General features: G+C 38.8%; 1 protein-coding gene across 3 annotated transcripts in view; it reads left to right on the plus strand.

The window, feature by feature from the left end:
• NLGN4X (neuroligin 4 X-linked) overlaps window positions 1-21,452 on the plus strand; it is a 419,494-nt gene that overhangs the window by 287,057 nt on the left and 110,985 nt on the right. For all 3 annotated transcript variants that reach the window (XM_089683877.1, XM_089683880.1, XM_089683878.1), the window contains one exon: window positions 14,188-14,340. In XM_089683877.1, coding sequence (XP_089540003.1) covers window positions 14,188-14,340 — 153 coding nt within the window. The remainder of the gene's footprint in view (window positions 1-14,187; window positions 14,341-21,452) is intronic.

Here is a 21,452-nt window from a genome sequence, read left to right on the forward strand (position 1 = left end):
AACAGACCAATGAAACAATGCAGCACATGGCAAAATATTCTTTGACTTTGGGAAGGAAATGATTGGCACTTGGATTTAAAAAATTGTTACTATGTTTGAACATATTTACTTCTGGTGCTTTTTTTGCACGTATTGCATATATGAACTCTTATATGGTCTGATTATTTCAAACTGTAGCTGGATCTTCTACTTAACTGCAACTATTAGGCTATATATGATTTTGATTTTAGATTAAGCTATCATACAATCAGTAACTAGGCATATAGACAGATAGAAATAAAAATATAGAACGGCATACTGTATGCTCTATTATAAACACAAACCTAGCTATTCTAAGTAAATTGGGATTGCATTTGTAAAGTGTTTTCAGGTCACACTTGATGTTTCACTAGTAAATGGGATTTCTAAGTATAGGTCCTTAATTGGCAGTACCTTCTTTGTATGTAAATAGGTTGCAGGTGTATTTGTATTCCACACATGATTTTGAGATCTTTTGTTTCAACCTATTTTAAGCATCTCTGTGTAGATTTCACAATTAATATATGTCAGCATCTCTGTGGTGCCCTGTTATAATTGTCACAGACCTGATCCGTGCTCATGTTTTGTTTTAAAACATATTGGCTAATCTAAAACAATATACAAGCAGGACAAATATACATAAATATACATATATAACAATATACAAGCAGGACAAAAATTGACCAAATTTAGGAACTGTCATTCCTACCTCCTGTCATTAAAGTCATTACAAAATCCATTAAAAATCCATCCATATGCTCTAATGAAGCCACGATTTGAGCTAGTACCAATAATGGTTGCCCCAACTCTGCATATATGGAATATATTGCTTGTTCAGGGGCTTGAATGAGCTCACTACTTATCTTAGAGCTCTTACCATGTTTTTTACGTGGTGGTGTCTGAGAGGAGGTGGTCTTCTGACCGCCCACATGGAGGGGTTTTGGGGGACCTGTCATATAGCAGGTTAAAAACAATTAGCATTTTTTTTTTTACTGCACCACAATGCAAAGCAGTCTTCAGATGATAGTTTCATTGTTTAGGTAACTACAGAAGAGCTGTCAAAGTGAACCTGTGTCCAGGGCTTGGACATTTATAACGATGTGCATGATGAAAAAATTTGTTTAATTTCAGAATTATTTTTTAAGCAAATAATTTCATTTCAGCATATACTGTATGTTATGTAATATTGTCTCGTTTTTTGAATTTGTTTCATATATTTGGATTTGTTTCATATATTAGTTGTTCCAAATCAATTCATATTTTTGGAAGTTATTTTGGATGATTGGATATATTCATTGTTAATTTGTTATTTTGGGAGATTACTTATGCACTCTAAATCATCCCTTTTAGTTCAACCAACAAAGAGAAATGGAATCAGCTGATTGGATGATATTGACTGGAGTTCTGTGCATCCGAACGTAATGAATGGAACAAAATGAATTTCAGATTCATTTGTTATGTTATAATTCAGAGATTATGATGGATCCAGCTCCATCCAAGCCACACAGAATATATAGGAAGCTTCTTGTTACACTCTTATACCTTACTGTATTTATTGCAATATGTTTCCATTTCATATATAGTGCATTTTTATAATAATAAAAAATGTTAATGCAAAGAGAATCAGCTGATTATCCAAGAGTCAAAGGCTACCGTACTGCTCTCATCTGAATGAAATGTAAGGTTCCAAGTCAATTTGGATCATTGTTTATGTTGTTATGTTATTTTGGATGCTTCAAACATTAACAATAGGCCCAAACTATTGCAATATGTCATCAGGGTGAAACAAATGACTACAAATGAACTTGTTGTTTTCATTATTATTTATTTTGGATTCACTGAAATTCATCACTATTGTGTTTCGGAGATTCGGATTCATCCAAACCTTGAAATAAAGGATATGTCTAGTACATATTCTTAATAAGCATTAAATATGCTTAAAACATGTTCTCATTGACCAGTGTAGCTGCAGGCACTGCGAATCAATTCAACCTTAATGTTGATTGCAGAAGCACTGAAGTCATTCTAGAAACTCAGCTTAATCTGTTCCTTTCTCCCAGATCACATAATTGTTTATATTAGAGATTGGAAGGCTACTGAGTCACTGGCACACAAGCTATCCTGAGCAGATGAAGGCCATGCATTGCAGACAAAGGTGTAATTGAGACCTCCGGAAAATAAGCCATTTTGTAACTTCTTACAGGTGTACTGCCTCTTTTGTCATGACAGGCTGTTGGGAGGTGTCTGAACAGGATGTTTACTATCTTTCAGTCCTAAAAGTGGAACAATCTTTTACACTGCTAAATGCACCCATGAAATAAAAGCATTGGAGCCTGGTTTGCTACAAGCAAGCATTATTAATTCTAGTACAAAGACTGGATCCTATAGATGTCTTTTTTCATCAGGTTCTGGTGATGTCAAATGTCTTTGAGCATTTAGTATGAATATTGTATAAGCATCTGTTGAAGCCAATACCAGACAAATATAATGCCTCTCTGGTAGTATAGTCAGAGGATTTTAGTTTCAATATGGAAAAAAACTTAGACTTAAATGCAAGTATTTGTAGACATTTTAAATGAACCATGTTAATAGTAGAAACTGTCTATTTTTATTTTTTTTTGTAGAATGCTAGTTTCTTATAAGGCATGTGGATGCTTCGTATTCAATGTTCCCTAATCGCTGACCAAGAACAAATATGGAGATAAGGAATTCTCACACTCTTCTGACACTACATTTACAGTATGCTTCTTTTGGGTCTATGATGACCCCAAATCCTGAAGTCAGACACAGCCAGCCATCTTGCATTTTCAGAAGAATGCCTTCAATGGAAGCCATAGAGTACTTCTCAAGTCTTTATATATAAACTGTGAATTATTGTGTCTCATTTTCTAAGATTCACCTCTCTTTTCCTGTTCCTTTGACAGCCTGTGGCAGCAGGAAAAGAAGCATGAGAAATGACTGTCATGACTTAATTTGGTCAATGACGTCACCTGGGATCCCTGCCATATTTCGGATTGTTTACAATGTGAAACAAATCTGCAGGAAGCTGTAACTTAGAGGTGGCTAGTGATACAGCCACTAACTAAATGATTTACGACTGCAGTAGTCAGAGGTTCGGGCAGTCAGGCAGGAAAACTGGCCCTTTAGTTGCTGCATTCAGTGAATTAAAAATAAATTGAGCTCCTTAGTTAGAGCTAGTTGAATTTGTTTATAGCATTACTCAATCAGATGGCAGCGGATGGAAATGGAAGGATTGATTAAAAAAACATTCAATTACAAAATAGATTGTGTGTCATATATGCAAATACAGGTAAATAAGCTCTGCCTTATTAGATATTCAAAAGCATAAGTGCAACACAATTGTGTAAACCTTATCATTATAAAAAGTTCATCATTCTTGGTGCATCAATATAGTCTCTTATAAGTGCCAGTGTGCTACTCTTTATACAATTAGTGTCACTTCACATTCTGTGCTCCCAGTGGTCCCACTCACTCACCGACTTCAGTGGACTCTTAAAATTAAATAAGAGTCTATAGTGCTTAATGGAAAATTCTCGCTCTGCTGGAGCTTGTAGTCCTCCTCAATTTAGATGATCTCATCATATACCAGAATGTCCCAGTTGTACAATCACAGTTAATGGATGCTCATGTGTGGGGAATAAAGGATGGGGGCCATATATTGTGTAATTCAGTATTTTGATTAAAAAACAAACAGTGTAAGTTTCACTCACATAAAAGGAAACAAATCCAGACTTTAAAAAACCGTATCAGAACTGATGTACCACCATGCGTTCCACTGGCCAGATATGATGTCTATGATAGGACTGGGTGTCTTCAGAGGTTAGAGCCTGTGGTGCATGGTGATCATATCACTTCCAGTCTGGCTTTTTATGCTTGGATTTGTTTCCTTTCATGTGAGTGAAAATTACACTGGGCAGAGACCCGCACAGCCACGCTCTCTTTGAATTGTGGCAGCGAGTATGGAGTGAGTATCCCGGATTGCTGCCACAAGGAGGGGGGATCAGGGGGAGAGGGGTTTGAGGCTGTTACTTGTTACACCCTAAATATGAACTTATCCTTGAATTATTTCTCACTGCATACTCTCAACAATGTAACAATTGACAAACAAAATGAAACCACCCAGATAACCATCACCATTGTTTCAAAATGTGACACAATTCCTTGCCCTTTACAGGCTGTATTGGCTAAGCAGTATTGTAATAAACTAGCTTAAAAGAACTGCCATTTTTGAAGCACCTGGTGAAAGTGACTTTCCCAAGACATCACAAAAATTTAAATGGGAAAAAAACCTACAAAAATAAAGCGTTTGCAGCATGTCAAGCATTATGTAACACTGTACCAGAATTCATTAACTGTGTATTTTATGTTCCTGTATACACAAGCCTTGTAAGTGACCACAGGAACTGTTTCTCATAAATGTGTCATTTGTCATTTCAAAGTGCTTATGGAATCACTAGTTGACAAATTAAATGCCCCACCTATTAAATCATACTAGCGTACAGCTTATATAACAACTAATGGCACCTGTGTTACTGTCTGAAGAGTGATCTGTGGTCAGGTGCAGCTGATAGGCTTTCAGAAGGAGATATTGCTGCCTCCTGAATGCCTTTTTTTTTTTTAACAGTTGAAAAGGATTTTTCAATTAGAATTCTGTGCTGCAAACTCAGGGTCGTAGCAAACCCTAATTCACTTGAATGGGTCATGTTCGGCAGAATGGGTCATGTTCGGCAGCAGTACTGCCCACCTAATATGAAAAGGGGGTACTTATTGTCATGCCATGGAGCACAGCAGCCATGACATGTGCACAATTTCACCTGGCTGACTTACCAGTTTATGGAGGGGGGGGAGCTTGAGGTGCAGTAGATTATATAAGACTATTAGTTTTTGGGGCACAGACATCAGACATTTCTCTAAATGTCAAGGAAGCTGCTTCACTCGAATAAAAGGAAGACAGGAGACTGCCGCCAAAGGTGAGTTTATTAGCTACTTTTTAAGTCCAATTTGTGACCATACAGATATGAATTAAGTCATTGAAAAAAGAGTGACAAGAGATTTTGATTGTCACAACAAGGAGGATAAGGATTCCATTTGGAAGACAGTACCTAAAATAACACTTCGGTGTAAAAACACAGCTTCGGATATATTATATCAAAAAAGCAGCCAAATGTGCACACTGCTTTCTAAGAATACTTAGTGGACTCTCTCACAAGATGGTTTTTATAATGTTGTTGACATGATATCTATGCACCTACATAACTTTGATAATGCAATGCCAATATAATGTATTATGGAGGCAATAGCTACTCCATGGTGCAACACATATTATGTAAAGATAGTCTCAGGAAAAAAGAAAAAAAACTGCACCCTTATCAGCTCAGCTTTCTATCTCAGCAGTCAATATTGTATTTTGCATACGAGATGAAGAAAATTGTATTTTAAGAGTAAAAAATAAATAAAACACTTTCAGTTTGTGAATATTTGTTATTTGTGTTTCAATACTAAATGTGAAATTGGTTGTCATAAGACACATTATAAACTACTGTATACTTGTTAAACACTGTAAATATTGTATACTTGTTAACATTTAAAAGATCCTTCCATGATGTTTCAACTTGGAAAGTTTCTTAAGAGCTAAACATTGTTATTCATGTAGTAGTTATTTTGGGGGCCATCTAGGTAGCTTGTTTAACTTGACTCAAGACAGTGTTTTCATATTTTGTGGAGTGACAGGTTTCTTCTATAGTTATATTAATTTTTTAATTCATCAAAGTGACCAGAGAGTTTTTGATAATAGTGATGTTCTATATTCTGTTTGATATTTTATCTTAGGAAAGATGCTCTCAATGGCAGATTGCTGTTTGGTAGAAGTAAAGCGTGTTTCAACTCCTGCCAAAGAAAAGAAAAGCATACAGGTCACATAGAAGCTGACTTTATTTTTGAAATGTGGAACCAGTGTTTCAATATCATTAGACTTTTCCAATTTGTTGTCTTCTAGTGTTTTGAACTCTTGAAACTTCCTCATTAATGTTCTTTTGAGGAAATAACTATAACAAATACATATATAAAGTCATTGAGATTATCACTGAAACAACTGTAAGCGCTTTGGAACATTGAGTATAGGAATTGCAAGACTGAGATCTGAATCATGTGATGAGATTTGCTTCTTAAAATAGCATCAAACTGTCACAAACACCTTCAGTGAAGACATCCACATCTCTGAATTACTGATTTTCAGTATTTTAGTATCCTGTGGTTTACTACATTGCAGAATTTCCCAAAACTCTTCAACTGTGCCATTCATATGGACGGGGAACTCACAGTTACAATGTTGCCTGCATCCACCCACAAAATAGAAACTCCATATGCAATGCTTAATTGTGGAAGGGGACATAACCAGGCTATAGACATTCTTGCTACAGTTACTAACCAACTTCTGTAGACCATTAGGTGTTTCCATATTAACATTTGCAATCTCTACTGACAAGCCCAAATATTTTTTCCAAGACATTATATATTTTCTGAAAAAGGTACTGTATCTGCTGGATGGATTTTATAGCATTTGCGGAACTGTGCACATTAGATTCTCCAGCATTGATAGCTGTATTTGGCTAGAAGAGGGTTCAAGAAAACAAACTAGCAAATGGAAAACTTTTTCACTGTAGACATCATTGCTTCAAGCCAGACACAAGGTAAATGGTTCCCTTTTAACAGTATCAGTGAGAGCAGTGAGAGTGAGAGTTTTGTGCCAGTGCATTATTGGTTTGGGATGTCCACATACAACATCCATATGAATTATTTTGCAATTACAGAGTCTGAGAAAATTGATTTGGTCAAATGCAGCAAAGGGTAGGTTATGTTGATTCAAAAACCATGTAAAAAATGTTTCAGCTTCAATAGTTGTGTAAAAGAAATATCTTTTTAGACTGAAAAAATGTACTCTTTGCTGAGCTCTATCCTCTCACATAGACGCTTTCTCTTTATGGGCTCTACTCCTACAGCATTTGCTTTTTGCAATCACTAAGACATTTATGGGCAAAATATCAAATATCAAAATATCAGAGCAGCATACCAAGCATTAAATGTATCATATTCCTTTTCTTGACTTTTTAAGAAGCTGGAATGATATAGTATAACTTTTATTTGTATGAGAAGGTACAGTATATTTTCCATTAAACATCTTGGTTTTGCCTTTTTATTGTTGTTATCTGTCCTGGAAAAAATATATAAATAAGAAAAAAAAGTAATAACTCATCTAAAAATCAGAACCATCAATTTCGCTAAACAAAACAGTGTCACAAGGACTAGGAGAAATATATCCAATACCAATTACCAGGTGTCAGTTCTATCCAGTCCAAGTGATGAAAAACCTTGTCTTTGAGGTAGATGTCTGTGGGCTTGGCAGAAGATATAAAGATGATTTGATTACTCTTGGTTCAGCGGATGAAAATATGTGGATTCGTGGAGACGGCATTTTTTTGGATAACCACAAGAGAAATTGGAAAACCTCAGCTCAATGGGCATACAAGGATGACCTTTACAAAAGAAGTGTGGGATTTTAAAATAATAAACATGCATACTAACCTAGGTGAATGCAGCATTGGTTCAGTGCTGCATTTGTCCCTTGCTGCCTCTACACAGAGAACTGAGAGATCAAATTAGTGACTGTCAGTCACCGTTATCTGCTCTGCCCCTTCAATGCTCACTGGAGTTCCAGGCCAGGGTGGATGTGGTTGGATCAGGTTCTCAGTAGTGCACTGAGAGACTGACCCAGCTGCCAGAAAAATAAGGATCCCTCCAGAGTCTGGACTGACTGAGTGACATCAGCTGATGTTAGCCTGCTGTCAGCTGAATTTGGATCACAGGAGTGCAGAACTAAGTGCAATTCTGTAACTCTCAGGAGAGGTAGGGCCAAAAGAACTTTGGCCATACTTCTCCTTTAAGGAAGAGGGCAAACAAGAACTCACCATGTTCTGTTGGTGACAGGTTCAACTTTAGGCAGACTCTTGCAGGAGGCAGATGCAGACATGAATATGGTCACAGGGTGCAGCAATAGTCTCTTGGATGACACTGTAAGCTCCCAGGAGGAGATAAATGTAACTAGGATGACTGGAATATCTGTTGCCAGAAAAAGGAAACCTCAACACAAAGAGCAAATGTGAATCACCATTAGATTGTACGCCCCTTGAGGGTTAGAGAAGGATGTGAATGTACAATATATATGTAAAGAGTTGCGTAAATTGATGGCGCTATATAAGTACCTGTAATCAATAGGGACAATGACAAAGGAATATTCATCAGGTGATGTTGATGACAGGTCTGAGCATGAGCAAAATCTTGAAGAAGGAAGACAGAATTTAGTGTTTTGCACTTAAAAGACAAAAAACAAAAAAACCTCTAAAATCCTAATATATGTGGCAGAGCTACTTTTTCCCTTTCCTTTCCTCTCCTTTCCTTTTCAAATAGTAAATCAAAACAGGACAACTCGGGCAGTGTCTGAGTGCCTGATTGGTCAGTCCGCCCTGTGACGATCGCGGCGTCAGACCCCAGCCCTTCTCACCAAACTCGTGACTGAAGGACTAGCTAATCTAAAACCGCACTGACACGTGTGTAACAATGCCACGCCCAGCTGCACCCTGCACAAAGATTTTCCAGCTAATGGACCACAACCTATGTGCCACAGCCTGAGAGCGATTGTTACTGGGTCAGGTTAATTACGCAATTAACCCTTCACACTGCCACCACCTCCTTTTTGTACAGAGAAAGAGGAAACTCGGCAATATTAGCAAATACACTATGATGTTTGAATAGTCGTTTGTATACACAATGTCACCGCAGACAGATGTATGCAGACATTTTAAAACACACAGTAGCGCTCTTCAGAGGCAGGGATTCTTAGTTTGCATTAAAGAGCTTTAGAAACAGTTCAACACTTTCAGAAAGTAAGATTTATTACTAAAAGGTCGAAAGGGTGCAATAAAAATATTTACAGAAAAAGATGTAGCCTATATATATATATATATATAAATATACAGAGAGCAATAACATGGCAAAGAGATAACAGAAAGGCATTTAGAGAGATAAAGTACTTGCCAAAAGTCCTGGTTTAAGCAGCGTTCAAATTTCAGAGCAAAATGGCTGTCTCCCAAAGTTGGTTCCGATGTTAAAAGGGAGAATCTTCAACTTAGCTCAACTGAGCTTAGCTTAACTTTTTGCTCCAAGCATAACAGCTTTTTCTAGGAACTCAGCAGGGTGTCTCCTTGAAGCAGAGAACCAATCGCCTCATTTGGGGAGGGGTGTTGTAGGCGGGGAGCTCAGGCTATGACCAAATCCCTTGCAAATTATACTATGGTCAATAACTTTTCCTAGGTACATGTAACATTCTATCCATGGGTAGATTCATACGCAGAATCATCTGCTGAACGTCTAGATATGAAATATGACATACCTGCTGGGATGGTTAAGGAGATATCATTTTCTGCTCTCCTGTTTGTGTCAGCTAGGGGGTGTAATATATCAGATGACTTGTATTGAAGTTAAATGGTATGGGATCCTCCTGCGCTCATGGGAAGTAACTAACAGGATACAGCTGCTGTCACTTAACTAATACCAATAAGTGCAAGAAATAAACATAAAATTAGTGAAGCGCTTGTATCAAGCGCTTCACTAATTTTATTGTATTGAAGTTACCGGTCTGAATATATGCCTGGTTTTTATGTAAGTCTTTCATATTCCAAGATATATAATCATAGGGGAAAATGGATGTTGAATGTGATGTCTGGTTTACGACTACCTGGAATGTCTTTGAGCTCAGTGAAGGACTTGGTTTTATGGCTTTACGATATCCCAGATTGAGAAGCTAACAGACATCTTGGCACCAGCTAGGTTGGTATTTTATAGCCCTTGGGCTCTCCCACTGAGCCTGATTGCTTGTGACCTCTGCATCATACAGACCACATGTCACTCAACAGAGAGGGAGGGGGGATGAGGGAAGCTGATTTGGGAGTAGAAAATGATAGAAGACGGAGGCCTTTGCCAAAATGGAGGTTCGCATTTATCTCTGTGTGCACAATTGCTACATGCCCTGCTAACCACTACCACCACCATCCACCACTGTGCACTGCAGCCTCAAGTCACACATCACTCCATTCCTCAACAATCTTCTTTGAGTCTGTCACAGCAACACTTACACTCACGCACAACTGCATTGCACTCAGTCTGTCAGAGTGTGATTGTAACACTCACAAACAGCAGTTCAGGTCCCCTCCCTCTGTCTTTGACTGTCCTCTGCCCCTCCCCCCTTCTAGTTCATCCACAAGCTGCAATACCCCAACAGCCAGGTCACATGTCCAGCTCTCTGTTCACAAAACCTTCTTTTTTATGCAGCTGTCCTGGGTAGCATAGGTGTCCCCTCCCTTATCTCCACAGTAATATACAGTTGTCAGCGAATAAGCAGCGTGACTCACCTGAGTGACTTTATGTAATGTTTACAAACAAATGGTTAGCACTTCCGCCTGGCAGTACTAGAGTTGTTGGTCCGAATCCCGGCCATGGCACCACGTGCCTGAAGGTTGCATGTTCTCCCTGTGCCTACGTGGGTTTCCTCCAGGTACTCCGGTTTCCTCCCGCACTCCAAAGACATGTTGGTAGGTGAATTGGATCCTGTCCAAATTGGCCCTAGTATGTGTATTTATGAATGTAAGTTAGGGACCTTAGATTGTATGCCCCTTAAGAGTTAGGGATTTATGTGAATGTACAATACATATGTAAAGCACTGCATAAATTATAGAAAAATGTGTAGCGCTCCATTGATATTCCCAATTATGGTATGTGAATAAAATAATCTGAATATAAATAATTATAATTATTCTAATCATAAATTAATAATGAAATATTAAACCAGTGCTTATAATGACAAAAACATTTTAATTGTTATTCAAATGTGATAATAAAAAAAAGGCAATATAAAATTGCAAAATGTGAAAAACATTTTTATATAAAATTATATGCACATAGGTCCACTTTGTGATGGTGTTGAAAAAATCCAATAATCCTTCTCCTTTATGTGCTCACCTTAATGTTTTGACCAAACCGTTAAGTCAGGTCAAAACAGCTTGTGTCCTGTAAATGGACTCATAAGTATTTTCCAGACTGTATCTGTAAAGCAGATGGATGGATAGATGAGCTGCATAAATTGATGGCGCTATATAAGTACCTGAAATAAATAAATAAACATCTGGCAGGACATGCGGCAGGACTTTTAGTTAAGATCCTGAGAGCTGGTAATACACAAAAGGTCAGTAAGTTCCCAGGTATGTATATACTGTCATAGTTACAGGATATTCTAATATTATTTTGTTAATCAGTTTATTCCTAATCTTTTTTTTAAATGGTTACTTCACCCAAAACTTACATTTCACATATTGGTAGTGTGAAACGATCTCTTTGCAAACTTGGACTATTACAAGGTGCCCCTACACTTGTTGGAATTATATGTATTTTTAAAACTGAATATGCAAGCGGGAACATTCTTTGATGGATGGAAACTATGGTAGGAAGTCTTCAACAGACCAGTAGGGAGTCTGCAACAGATATAAAATGCCAGCAAGTGAATTATTCAAATGTTTTATTTATAGAAAATACCATGGATGAAAGCAAATACCACATGGGCACTTTTGTACCAAACAATCAAAATAGTCAACTATATTTCATTATTCTCCTACCTATGCACTCTGTGGAACCTCTCCAACAATCCTATTCCTCTCTTTGATGACCACCTTATGAATTTCATTCTCTCCCTGTCTTCCACCTTCTCTCCCTCCTACTGCCTAGGAATTACCTATAGAAACCTTTGTTATTTTAACCCTTCTCCTCTCTATTCTGCTACTGGCCACCTTTATGGCAAACTCTCACCTCTGTCCTGCCCCAATGTAACCACATCTGTCTACAATAGACCTCTTTCCTCCGCCTTGAACAAACTTGTCTCCTTCACTACACACTGAATCAGGCCCTGACCCCTACAACTCTGGCAAACAAATGACACCAGAAGTCTCAAAAAACCTAGCTACGTTCTTTTGTGTCTGTAGCATAAGACTAAGTCTCAGAAAGCCTTCAACCAATATAAAACTGCCCTCCAAAAATACAATTCTTACCTCTACACTGCCAAGCATACCTATTTTATCACTCTCATTAACATCTTCTCATCCAGTCCCCATCAACTCTTCTCTACCTTCAACGCTCTACTTTGTCCTCTACTGCCTCCACCCACTAACTCTCTCACTGCCCAGGAGATCGCCAATCACTTCAAAAATAAGACTGACACAATTTGTGATGAAATCTCCACTCTACAGATACCCCCCCCCCTTAACACCCCATGTACACAGGTACACTCAGCACTTCCCTTATTCCACCCAGCTACTATAGATGAGGTTGCTAAACATTTTTCTACTGCCCATTTAATCACCTGTCCCCTGGACCCTATTCCCCCTCAAATACTCTGGCTCTATCTTACAGTCTCTGACTCACATCTTCCCTCTCTCCCTCTCTTCCGGAATCTTCCCCAACTCTAAAATATAAACTACTCACACCCTTACTTAAAAATCCTTCATTGGACCCCACCAATCTTAGCAACCTATGCCCCATCTCCTTGCTCTTATTTTCATCCAAACTCCTTGAACACCTGGTCTACATCTGACTGAGTGACCCCCTCACTGAGAATAACCTTCTTGATCTTCTTCAGTCTGGATTTCACCCTCAACATTCCACAGAAAACCGGTCTTCTAAAACTCAGAAAAGGTTTACTAACAGCTAAAACCAATGGAAACTATTCTGTACTTCTACTTCTGGACCTTCCGGCTGCATTTGGTATGGTTGTCCACCCTTTCCTCCTTAAAATACTTTATTCCTTTGGTCTCTGTGACTACTCTTTGTTGGTTCTCATCCTACATATGTCAACACACTTTCAGTATCACTTACTATTCTACTTCCTCCTTTCCTCTTCTTTCTCCATTGGGGTCCCCAAAGATTCTGTTCTTGGACCTCTCCTATTCTCAATGTATGCCTCCTCCCTGGGTCAGCCTTCTATAGCTTTCATTTTCATTTCTATGCTGTTGACACCCAAATCTATCTCTCTACTCCTCAGCTCAAAACATCAGTCTCCTCAAGCATCACTAGTTTGCTGACCAACATATCAGTCTAGATATCACACCAGTTCCTCAAACTCATTCTATCCAAAACCAAGCTCATAATATTTCCTCCCCCTGTGCCTTTTTCCCTGACTTCTCTGTCAAGATCAATGGCTCAACCAAAAACCCGTCTCCGCATGCCAGGATGCTAGGTGTAATTCTGGACTCTGAACTCTTCTTTTGATCTCATATCCAATCACTCTCCAAAGCTTTCAGCCTCAACTTTTGCAACATCTCCAAAATACACCCCTTCCTAATCATAAACACAACATGGCTTCTAAATCACTCCCTTGTTATCTCTCTCTCTCTCGCCTCGACTACTGCAACTCCCTCCCCATTGGCTTACCTTTACGTAGGCTAGTCCTCCTCCAGTCCATCATCAGTCCACCTTAACAACTATTCAGTGTATGCCAACCCTCTCTAACAATCCTTCCATTGGCTGCCACTCACCTAATGAATTAAATTAAAAATACTTACAATAACTTACAAATCCATCCACAACTCTGCCCCCAGCTAATCACTAATCATTGTCTTTGTTCCTCCCAAGACCTCCTGCTCTCTAGTTCCCTTGTCACCTCCTCTCACACTTGCCTCTAGGACTTATCCTAAACCTCTTCCATTCTTTGGAATTCCCTGCCCCAATCTGTCTGACTCTCTCCTACTCTGTCCACTTTTAGACTATCCCTGAAAACCTTTCTTCTCAGAGAAGCATATCCAGCCTTCACCTAACAACTGTACTTTTATTTTCTCCATCAGCTCATCCCCCCATAGTTATTACCTTTTGTATCACTTCATGCTCCCTTTTATATTGTTAGCAGGGTCCTCTAATTTCTCCTTTATTGAAGTGTGTTGTACTGTACTGTCTGCCTTCATGTTGTAAAGCCCTGTGAAACTGTTGGCACTATATAAATACTGAATAATAATAATAATAATGCTATTGCCTGACCATTTTTTTCTGTTCTTACAGATATGCATGATCCAAACAATAAGAAACCAGTGATGGTATACATACACGGAGGGTCCTACATGGAAGGCACTGGAAACATGATTGATGGAAGTATTCTTGCAAGTCATGGGAACGTCATTGTTGTTACTGTCAACTACAGGCTTGGTGTCTTAGGTAAGTCCACAACTGTTTTCAACTCACACATTACCTTTGATGTAATTATTAACAAATCTTGATACCTGAAAATTTTTGCATAAGACTATATGTACAGTTACCATATTTTATGTATGTTATTTTTTCTGTAAAATCCTCCCTTTTGTGGACATGAAAAAGCTCTGAGGCTGCTTCTGGATTTTCAGCCCAATTTTCAACCCAATTTTGCAACTTTCGCATTTATTAGTAAAATTGTACATATCATTGCAACTACTTAGTGTATCCTTGTGAATTATACCTTGTTTTTTGTTGTCAATGTAGAATTTTATTTTTTTAATTTAGCTGTCACCAAAAAAAACCCCTTGAAATAAATTCTACTTCTGACATTTGCAGCAATTCCACATATTCATATATTGTTTGTTGCTTGTATCCATAGTAAGAAACAATAGTGCACATTTTACTTTTTTATTCTACCTAAACATGCTTACACTAACACTGACACACAAAAAAACCTTTTTTTCACCTACCCTAAAACCCTAAACCCACAGTGCTCTTCAAAACAGGGTATTCTTTAGTGAGTGTTTAGCTACAACTGTGTACTGACTATTGACATTTAACTATATTACACATTCAAACACCAGATATCCAGTAAAATTCATGTCCAATCTCTGCATTATGCTTTACCTTCTTCTAGAGTAAGGTTACCAGATTTTCAAAAACTAAATCCAGGGAAGCCCTGATGACCAAGCAAATTTTTAACCACACCCCCATTCTTAGTCACCACCATAAAATCATGCTCCAATTTTAGACATGCCTGTAAACAATTAGTCATGGATGTGTGGAAGAAAGGACAGACTTTGAAGGTATTTGGACAAAATTCATTGGGCAATATGACTGGAAATATTATATGGAATACTACACATGCCATGCTCAGCTGTGGGTGTGACCAAACTGTTGTAACAATAGGAGAGACCTAAAGAGGTGTGGTGAAATAAAACCATGTGTTTACTCTTCTTTCAGCCCAGATTAAATAAAGCATAGAGTGTAGGGTTCAGGAGTGTGTAATGTACAGAATAAAGGTATCAGGAGTGTGTAGCACACTGAGTGCACTCAGGAGTAAGTAACACACAGAGGACAGAGGTGAACACACAGTGAATCATCACAGTCATTGGCAGTATAACCACACTATTTTCAGGATATACAGTATATATATATATATATATATATATATATATATATATATATATATATATATATATATCATGCCTGTCAGAGATTCCCATTTGTGACCACAATATACACACTGTAGTCATTTGCCTACCTCCATGCAGCAAGTTCTTACCCCTCCCCATCTGTAACCACAGCATGCCTTTTCCCCTACAGCCATATTACTTACCTTCAGGAAGAAAACTGCCACCTGCAGTTACTACACCCTTGTACTTTCTTGTTTGCATATGTGGGCAGTAAGCACCAGCAGGCAAAAGAAGGTGGAAAAGTCAGGCTGAACAATATAGCTTTGTGGGACAAACTGGACTCCACCCCCAGCACCAGCAATCTTTGGGGCAAAGGGGGTTTGCACTGAAATAAGAAGGTCAAGCCAGCACTGCCTATTTTTTTTTTTTGTTTAGCATGACACTGCCAGCTTCCATCCCCAATTGCATCTTGTCAGACCTGTAGCACAGAGACAAGGGAAGTGCTCTGAAACTTCTCTTTGGCTCTGTTGTACAAGTCTGATAGGCAGTGGTGGGGACATTGCTAATGATGTTTGTTTTGTGGGACAAACCCCTCTGAATGGGGATGTCCCAGCAAACAGGAACTAATGGTAACCACATCCCAGAGCACCTGATCTGTCTTTACTTTTCAGCTTAGAAGGTAGCCAACCAGGGGCGGACTGACAACTCATGGGGCCCCCGGGCAATAGGAGATCATGGGGCCCTGTGTCCTTGCCCAAACTCAAAAAAGCCTATGAAAAAGGTACCAGGGGCATCTCATGGGGCCCCCTACTGACCCCGGGCCTTCGGGCAGTGCCCAAGTTTCCAAATGGTCAGTCCGCCCCTGTAGCCAACTCACTGCTGGCAGGAGGAAACAAAAGGATACACTAATAGAAAACAAAAGTGAAAATATTTTTTTCTGAACTCCTGAATTACCTAACGGCTCTTGCAGCTAGAGATGTTATAGAGGACATGAAACATATTTTATTGCTTGTTGAACTCCATAACCTGGCCAAAGCTCTACTTTAAGGAAAATTTAAACCTTTTCAATTTAACCTATTAAAGTGGTAGTAAACTCCGACTGGACACTTATACCTCCAGGTAAGCTTATGATTAAGTTTACCTGTAGGTACAAGAAGTATCTCCTAAACATGCATCATTTAGGAGATATTCAGTGTCCCTGCTGCCAATGACATCACCAGCACATGCGCTCTGAAGGAAAGGCATACCCGTGCCGTTCCTTTGGAGCTCTGTGCCACACCCAAGACTCCAGCATGTATGCGTGGGAGAGACATCATCGTGACACGGCCAGTCAAACGGCCAGAGCCTGTGAACCCTGAAGGAAGACATGGTGAAATTGGAAGCCCTGTCAGCAGTGACAGCATGCCACTGGAGAGCTTCATTCTAAGGTAAGTCTTTCATTATGACATTATTTTGCAGGGGAATTTTTTTCTTTGCAGTTCACTACCGCTTTAAGCTATACCAAAAACTATGGAAACTAAAAGTTTTTCCACAGTACAATGAATATCTACAATATGAATCAAATGTAATTTTCTTTGTGATACTTTTAAAAAAGGTTTATGGTTTCAAGTTAAAATTTTGAGTCAATAAAAAAATTGGGATGTACTGATGAAACGGCATATGATTGATTCACCATTTACTCACTGTCTTTCTGTCATCAAAAGGTTTGTCTAATTTACAAACCATATTTGCTATCTTCCCTCATTTTTTCCCGTTTGGGTCACACATTCTGGATTGCCCTTTCTTCAACTGGGAAACCAAGTATCAGTAAAATTGACTGCATTTATTATGTGACCTGTATACATTCAAAAGCACAAATAACTTCCTTTTTAAAGGCAGCCTATTGATTTTATCAATGAATTGACCTTAATTCTTATGGAGATCTGCTTTGATCATGCTTTGTTGTCTGGGTCTGTGTCTGCCACATATTCAAAGCTCTACATACATTAGTTTATACTTATATTCCTGTTTGCATATGCTGACATTTGCACCTTGTATACATCATTGCAAACTGTAGCACAAGACAAGGGGCAAATGCCAAGAGATATTGGTGACTGCAACACAATCTAGGTATATGTATGTGTATATATATATATATATATATATATATATATATACAGTTGTGTTCAAAATAATAGCAGTGTGTTGAAAAAAGTGAATAAAGCTCAAAATCCTTCTAATAGCTTTTATTTCCATACACACAAATGCATTGGGAACACTACACATTCTATTCCAAATCAAAACATGAAGAATAATATATCAAATTTGTGTCATTCCTCCAAATAAATTGCAGAAAAGTGAATATTAGACTGTTCAAAAAAATAGCAGTGTTTGTATTCTTCTTTACAAACTCAAACATACACTATATAAACTGAAAAATGTTTGAAGATTTTGCTTTCCTTTGAATCATTAAATTAATATTTAGTTGTATAAGCACTGTTTCTGAGAACTGCTGTACATCTGTGTTGCATGGAGTCAACCAACTTCTGGCACCTGTGAACAGGTATTCCAGCCCAGGATGATTGGACTACATTCCACATTCTTCTCTATTTCTTGGTTTTGCCTCAGAAACTGTATTTTTGATGTCACCCCACAAGTTTTCTTTTGGAGAAAGATTGGGCTGGCCACTCCATAACGTCAATCTTGTTGGTCTGGAACCAAGATGTTGCACGTTTACTGATGTGTTCGGGATCGTTGTCTTGTTGGAACACCCATTTCAAGGGCATTTCCTCTTCAGCATAAGGCAGCATGACCTCTTCAAGTATTCTGATGTATTCAAACTGATCCATGATCCCTGGTATGCGATAAATAGGCCCAACACCGTAGTATGAGAAACATCCCCATATCATGATGCTTGCGCAACCATGCTTCACTGCCTTCACAGTGTACTGTGGCTTGAATTCAGTGTTTGGGGGTCCTCTGACAAACTGTCTCCGGCCACTAGACCCAAATAGAACAATCTTACTTTCATCAGTCCACAAAATGTTGCGCCATTTCTCTTTAGGCCAGTCAATATGCTCTTTGGCAAATTGTAACCTCTTCAGTACATGTCTTTTTTTCAACAGTGGGACTTTGCGGGGGCTTCTTGCAGATAGCTTGGCTTCACATAGGTGTCTAATTGTAACCGTAGTCACAGGTAACTTTAGACCTTCTTTGATCTTCCTGGAGCTGATTGTTGGCTGAGTTCTTGCCATTTTGGCTATTCTTCTATCCATTCGAATGGTAGTTTTTCGCTTTCTTCCACGTTTTTCAGGTTTTGGTTGCCATTTTAAAGCATTTGCAATCATTTTAGCTGAGCAGCCTATCATTTTCTGCACTTCTTTATATGTTTTCCCCTCTCCAATCAACTTTTTAATCAAGGTACGCTGTTCTTCTGAACAATGTCTGGAACTACCCATTTTCCTCAGAATTTCAGAGAGAAATGCACTGTAACCAGCATGTACAACATTTGCTGCCTTCCTTCCTTAAATAAGGGCAATAATTGCCACCTGTTTTTCAAAGAATGAATGACCTCACTAATAGAACTCCACACTGCTATTATTTTGAACATGCCCCTTTCAAATAGTGATTCAATTACACAGAATCAGCAGCATGCATGTCATGACTGTTGGGTCTGTTGGATTTCTATTACTCTACTACACCTGCTAGTAAATTATTTGCCATGTAGAAATATCATTTCTACCAAAAACAGTGATTAATCAGGTTAGTGATTTATTTCTGACTGCTATTATTTTGAACACAACTGTGTATGTGTGTATATATATATATATATATATATATATATATATATATATATAAAGAATTACTTGTTACAACATTTAGGAAGATATTTAAAACAGCTTTTAATAACTATTAAATACATTTTGTGTAAGGTGGAATAAATGAGAAGCCATATATAAACTGTAAAAACAAATGGAATGCATGATTGCTAGTACTACTATTGCACTGGAATCCTTTCAGAAATAATTTATGAGGGATATCAGCATGAGGCACTTTAATTAGATGGCATTTATGAGGAACCAATGTCCTAATGCCCTTGTATGAGAGCATATTGTAGCTTACTTCCTGGGACTGGGACTGTTAAAGAAAACCGTTTATTGAGAGAACTCTGTAAACTGTTATTGATGCCCTCCTTAATAAAATGCTACCTGCATTTTTTTTTTTTGGTTTTAGTATTTTGAGTCACAAATTTGGAACGAGCTTGCAGCCAATGTATTCAGAGGGAGATCAGGACTTCTACATTTCTGTTTCTGGATAGTGATTAAAAAAAATTTAAAGTCTTAGGATTAGCATTCCAGTCTGGCAACTGACATTTCCATAAATATGGATCAGCAATGACAGCCTATGTATTTTGTACAGTATTGGTTTCATTAAAGAGATCCTTTCAGCAGACCAATAATTTCGGCAAAAATTTTTTCATAAGACTATATGTACAGTTACCATATTTTATGTATGTTATTTTTTCTGTAAAATTCTCCCTTTTGTGGACATGAAAAAGCTCTGAGGCTGCTTCTGGATTTTCAGCCCAGCAGACTCAGAGTTGTCACTCAACAAGACCCTACAGCAGTACTAGGCACTCTTAGCACTCAAGGTGTGGTGAGACTACAAATCCCATCATTCCTCTGCCTCCTAGTGGCTGTCAGAGGCTTGCAATGTCTCATAAGATTTATAGTTTCACCACAGCTGGAATGCCAAGGTTGCCTACTAGGTATAAGATCCAAGTTATTTTCTAACACTAATTGAGACCGATCTTTGCTGCTTAGAAATTTGTCTGAATTCCAGACTATTTTCTTTATCAGTGGGAGCTGAACTTCATTGCTTATTAGGGCAGAAAAATCACTGCGGTATATGACAGCTTCCTTGCTGTCAGTGTGTCACGTACCTGATAGGAGAATGAAATGGCGATATCGGCCTCACTTGTGTAACTAGCCCTGACCCCACTGGAAGTGGCACAGAGGGTGCCAAGGGACCAGGGTAACAAGAATGCCAGAAGGTGTTGCCTGAAGAGCTTGCAGTTGGAGTCCTGAAGAGACTGCCGAACCACCAGTTCAGGAACGGTAGCGATGTTCCGGAATCCCACCTGGGTTAAACGGGCACTCTGCTTGCACAACAGGTTCAGGATAAGTGATGTATCAGATCTCCCAGCCGACTTGAAGCAGGCTCAGTTTATGCTGTGCAGAGCTGGTATAGTAGACAGCCAGGTGGGCACTCGAGCAGGACAGGAAACTGGGATCGGAGACAGGAGCAAGGTCACAGGAATACCCAAGGTCATCAATGGGTGGACAGCAAGGTACCAAATCATAAACAAGCCGAAGTCAAGAACAGAGCCGGGAACAGGAACTAGCAACAAGGCAGGAGTGGAATCCGAAGTCAGGTCAGGGACAAGCCAGGCCAGCAACAAGGGGATCATTCAAGAATACAGCAGGACACAGGGAAACAGCTGAAAACCAGTCAGCACTAAGCACAGGCAGAAGCATCCTTTAAATAGCCCACCTGGTGCCAATATTCACTGTACGTGTGCGTGTGCTCATGCCTGTGCGCGATTGCACATTGCGGTGCACATGTGCACATTTGGTCGCTATTTTGCGGAAATTGCTGTGCGCATGCGCATTTCTATTAGCCAGCCGTCTCACAGGAATTCCCTTACACAGTGGTTGCTAAGAAAGCAGCAGATGCCAGCACCTGGCACATCCTTGAAAACCAGTAATGTTGCTTGTTCCCATTCATTTACTGGGTGGATAATGCCATGGAAACAAAGGAGCAGGGTTAGCATGAAATCACTGGTCAAATATGGTTACATGACCATATTTCAGCAAAGACATTGACCAGTCAAGGCCATGGCCATATTTGGTCAATGATGTCCCTCAGGAGACAAAGTCCCTTTGTTCACTTTTTTGTGTG

Source organism: Staurois parvus, unplaced genomic scaffold (genome assembly GCF_062004578.1).
Source record: "Staurois parvus isolate SC_StPar_1 unplaced genomic scaffold, SC_StPar_1.0 ptg000327l, whole genome shotgun sequence".
Taxonomy (NCBI): Eukaryota; Metazoa; Chordata; class Amphibia; order Anura; family Ranidae; genus Staurois; species Staurois parvus.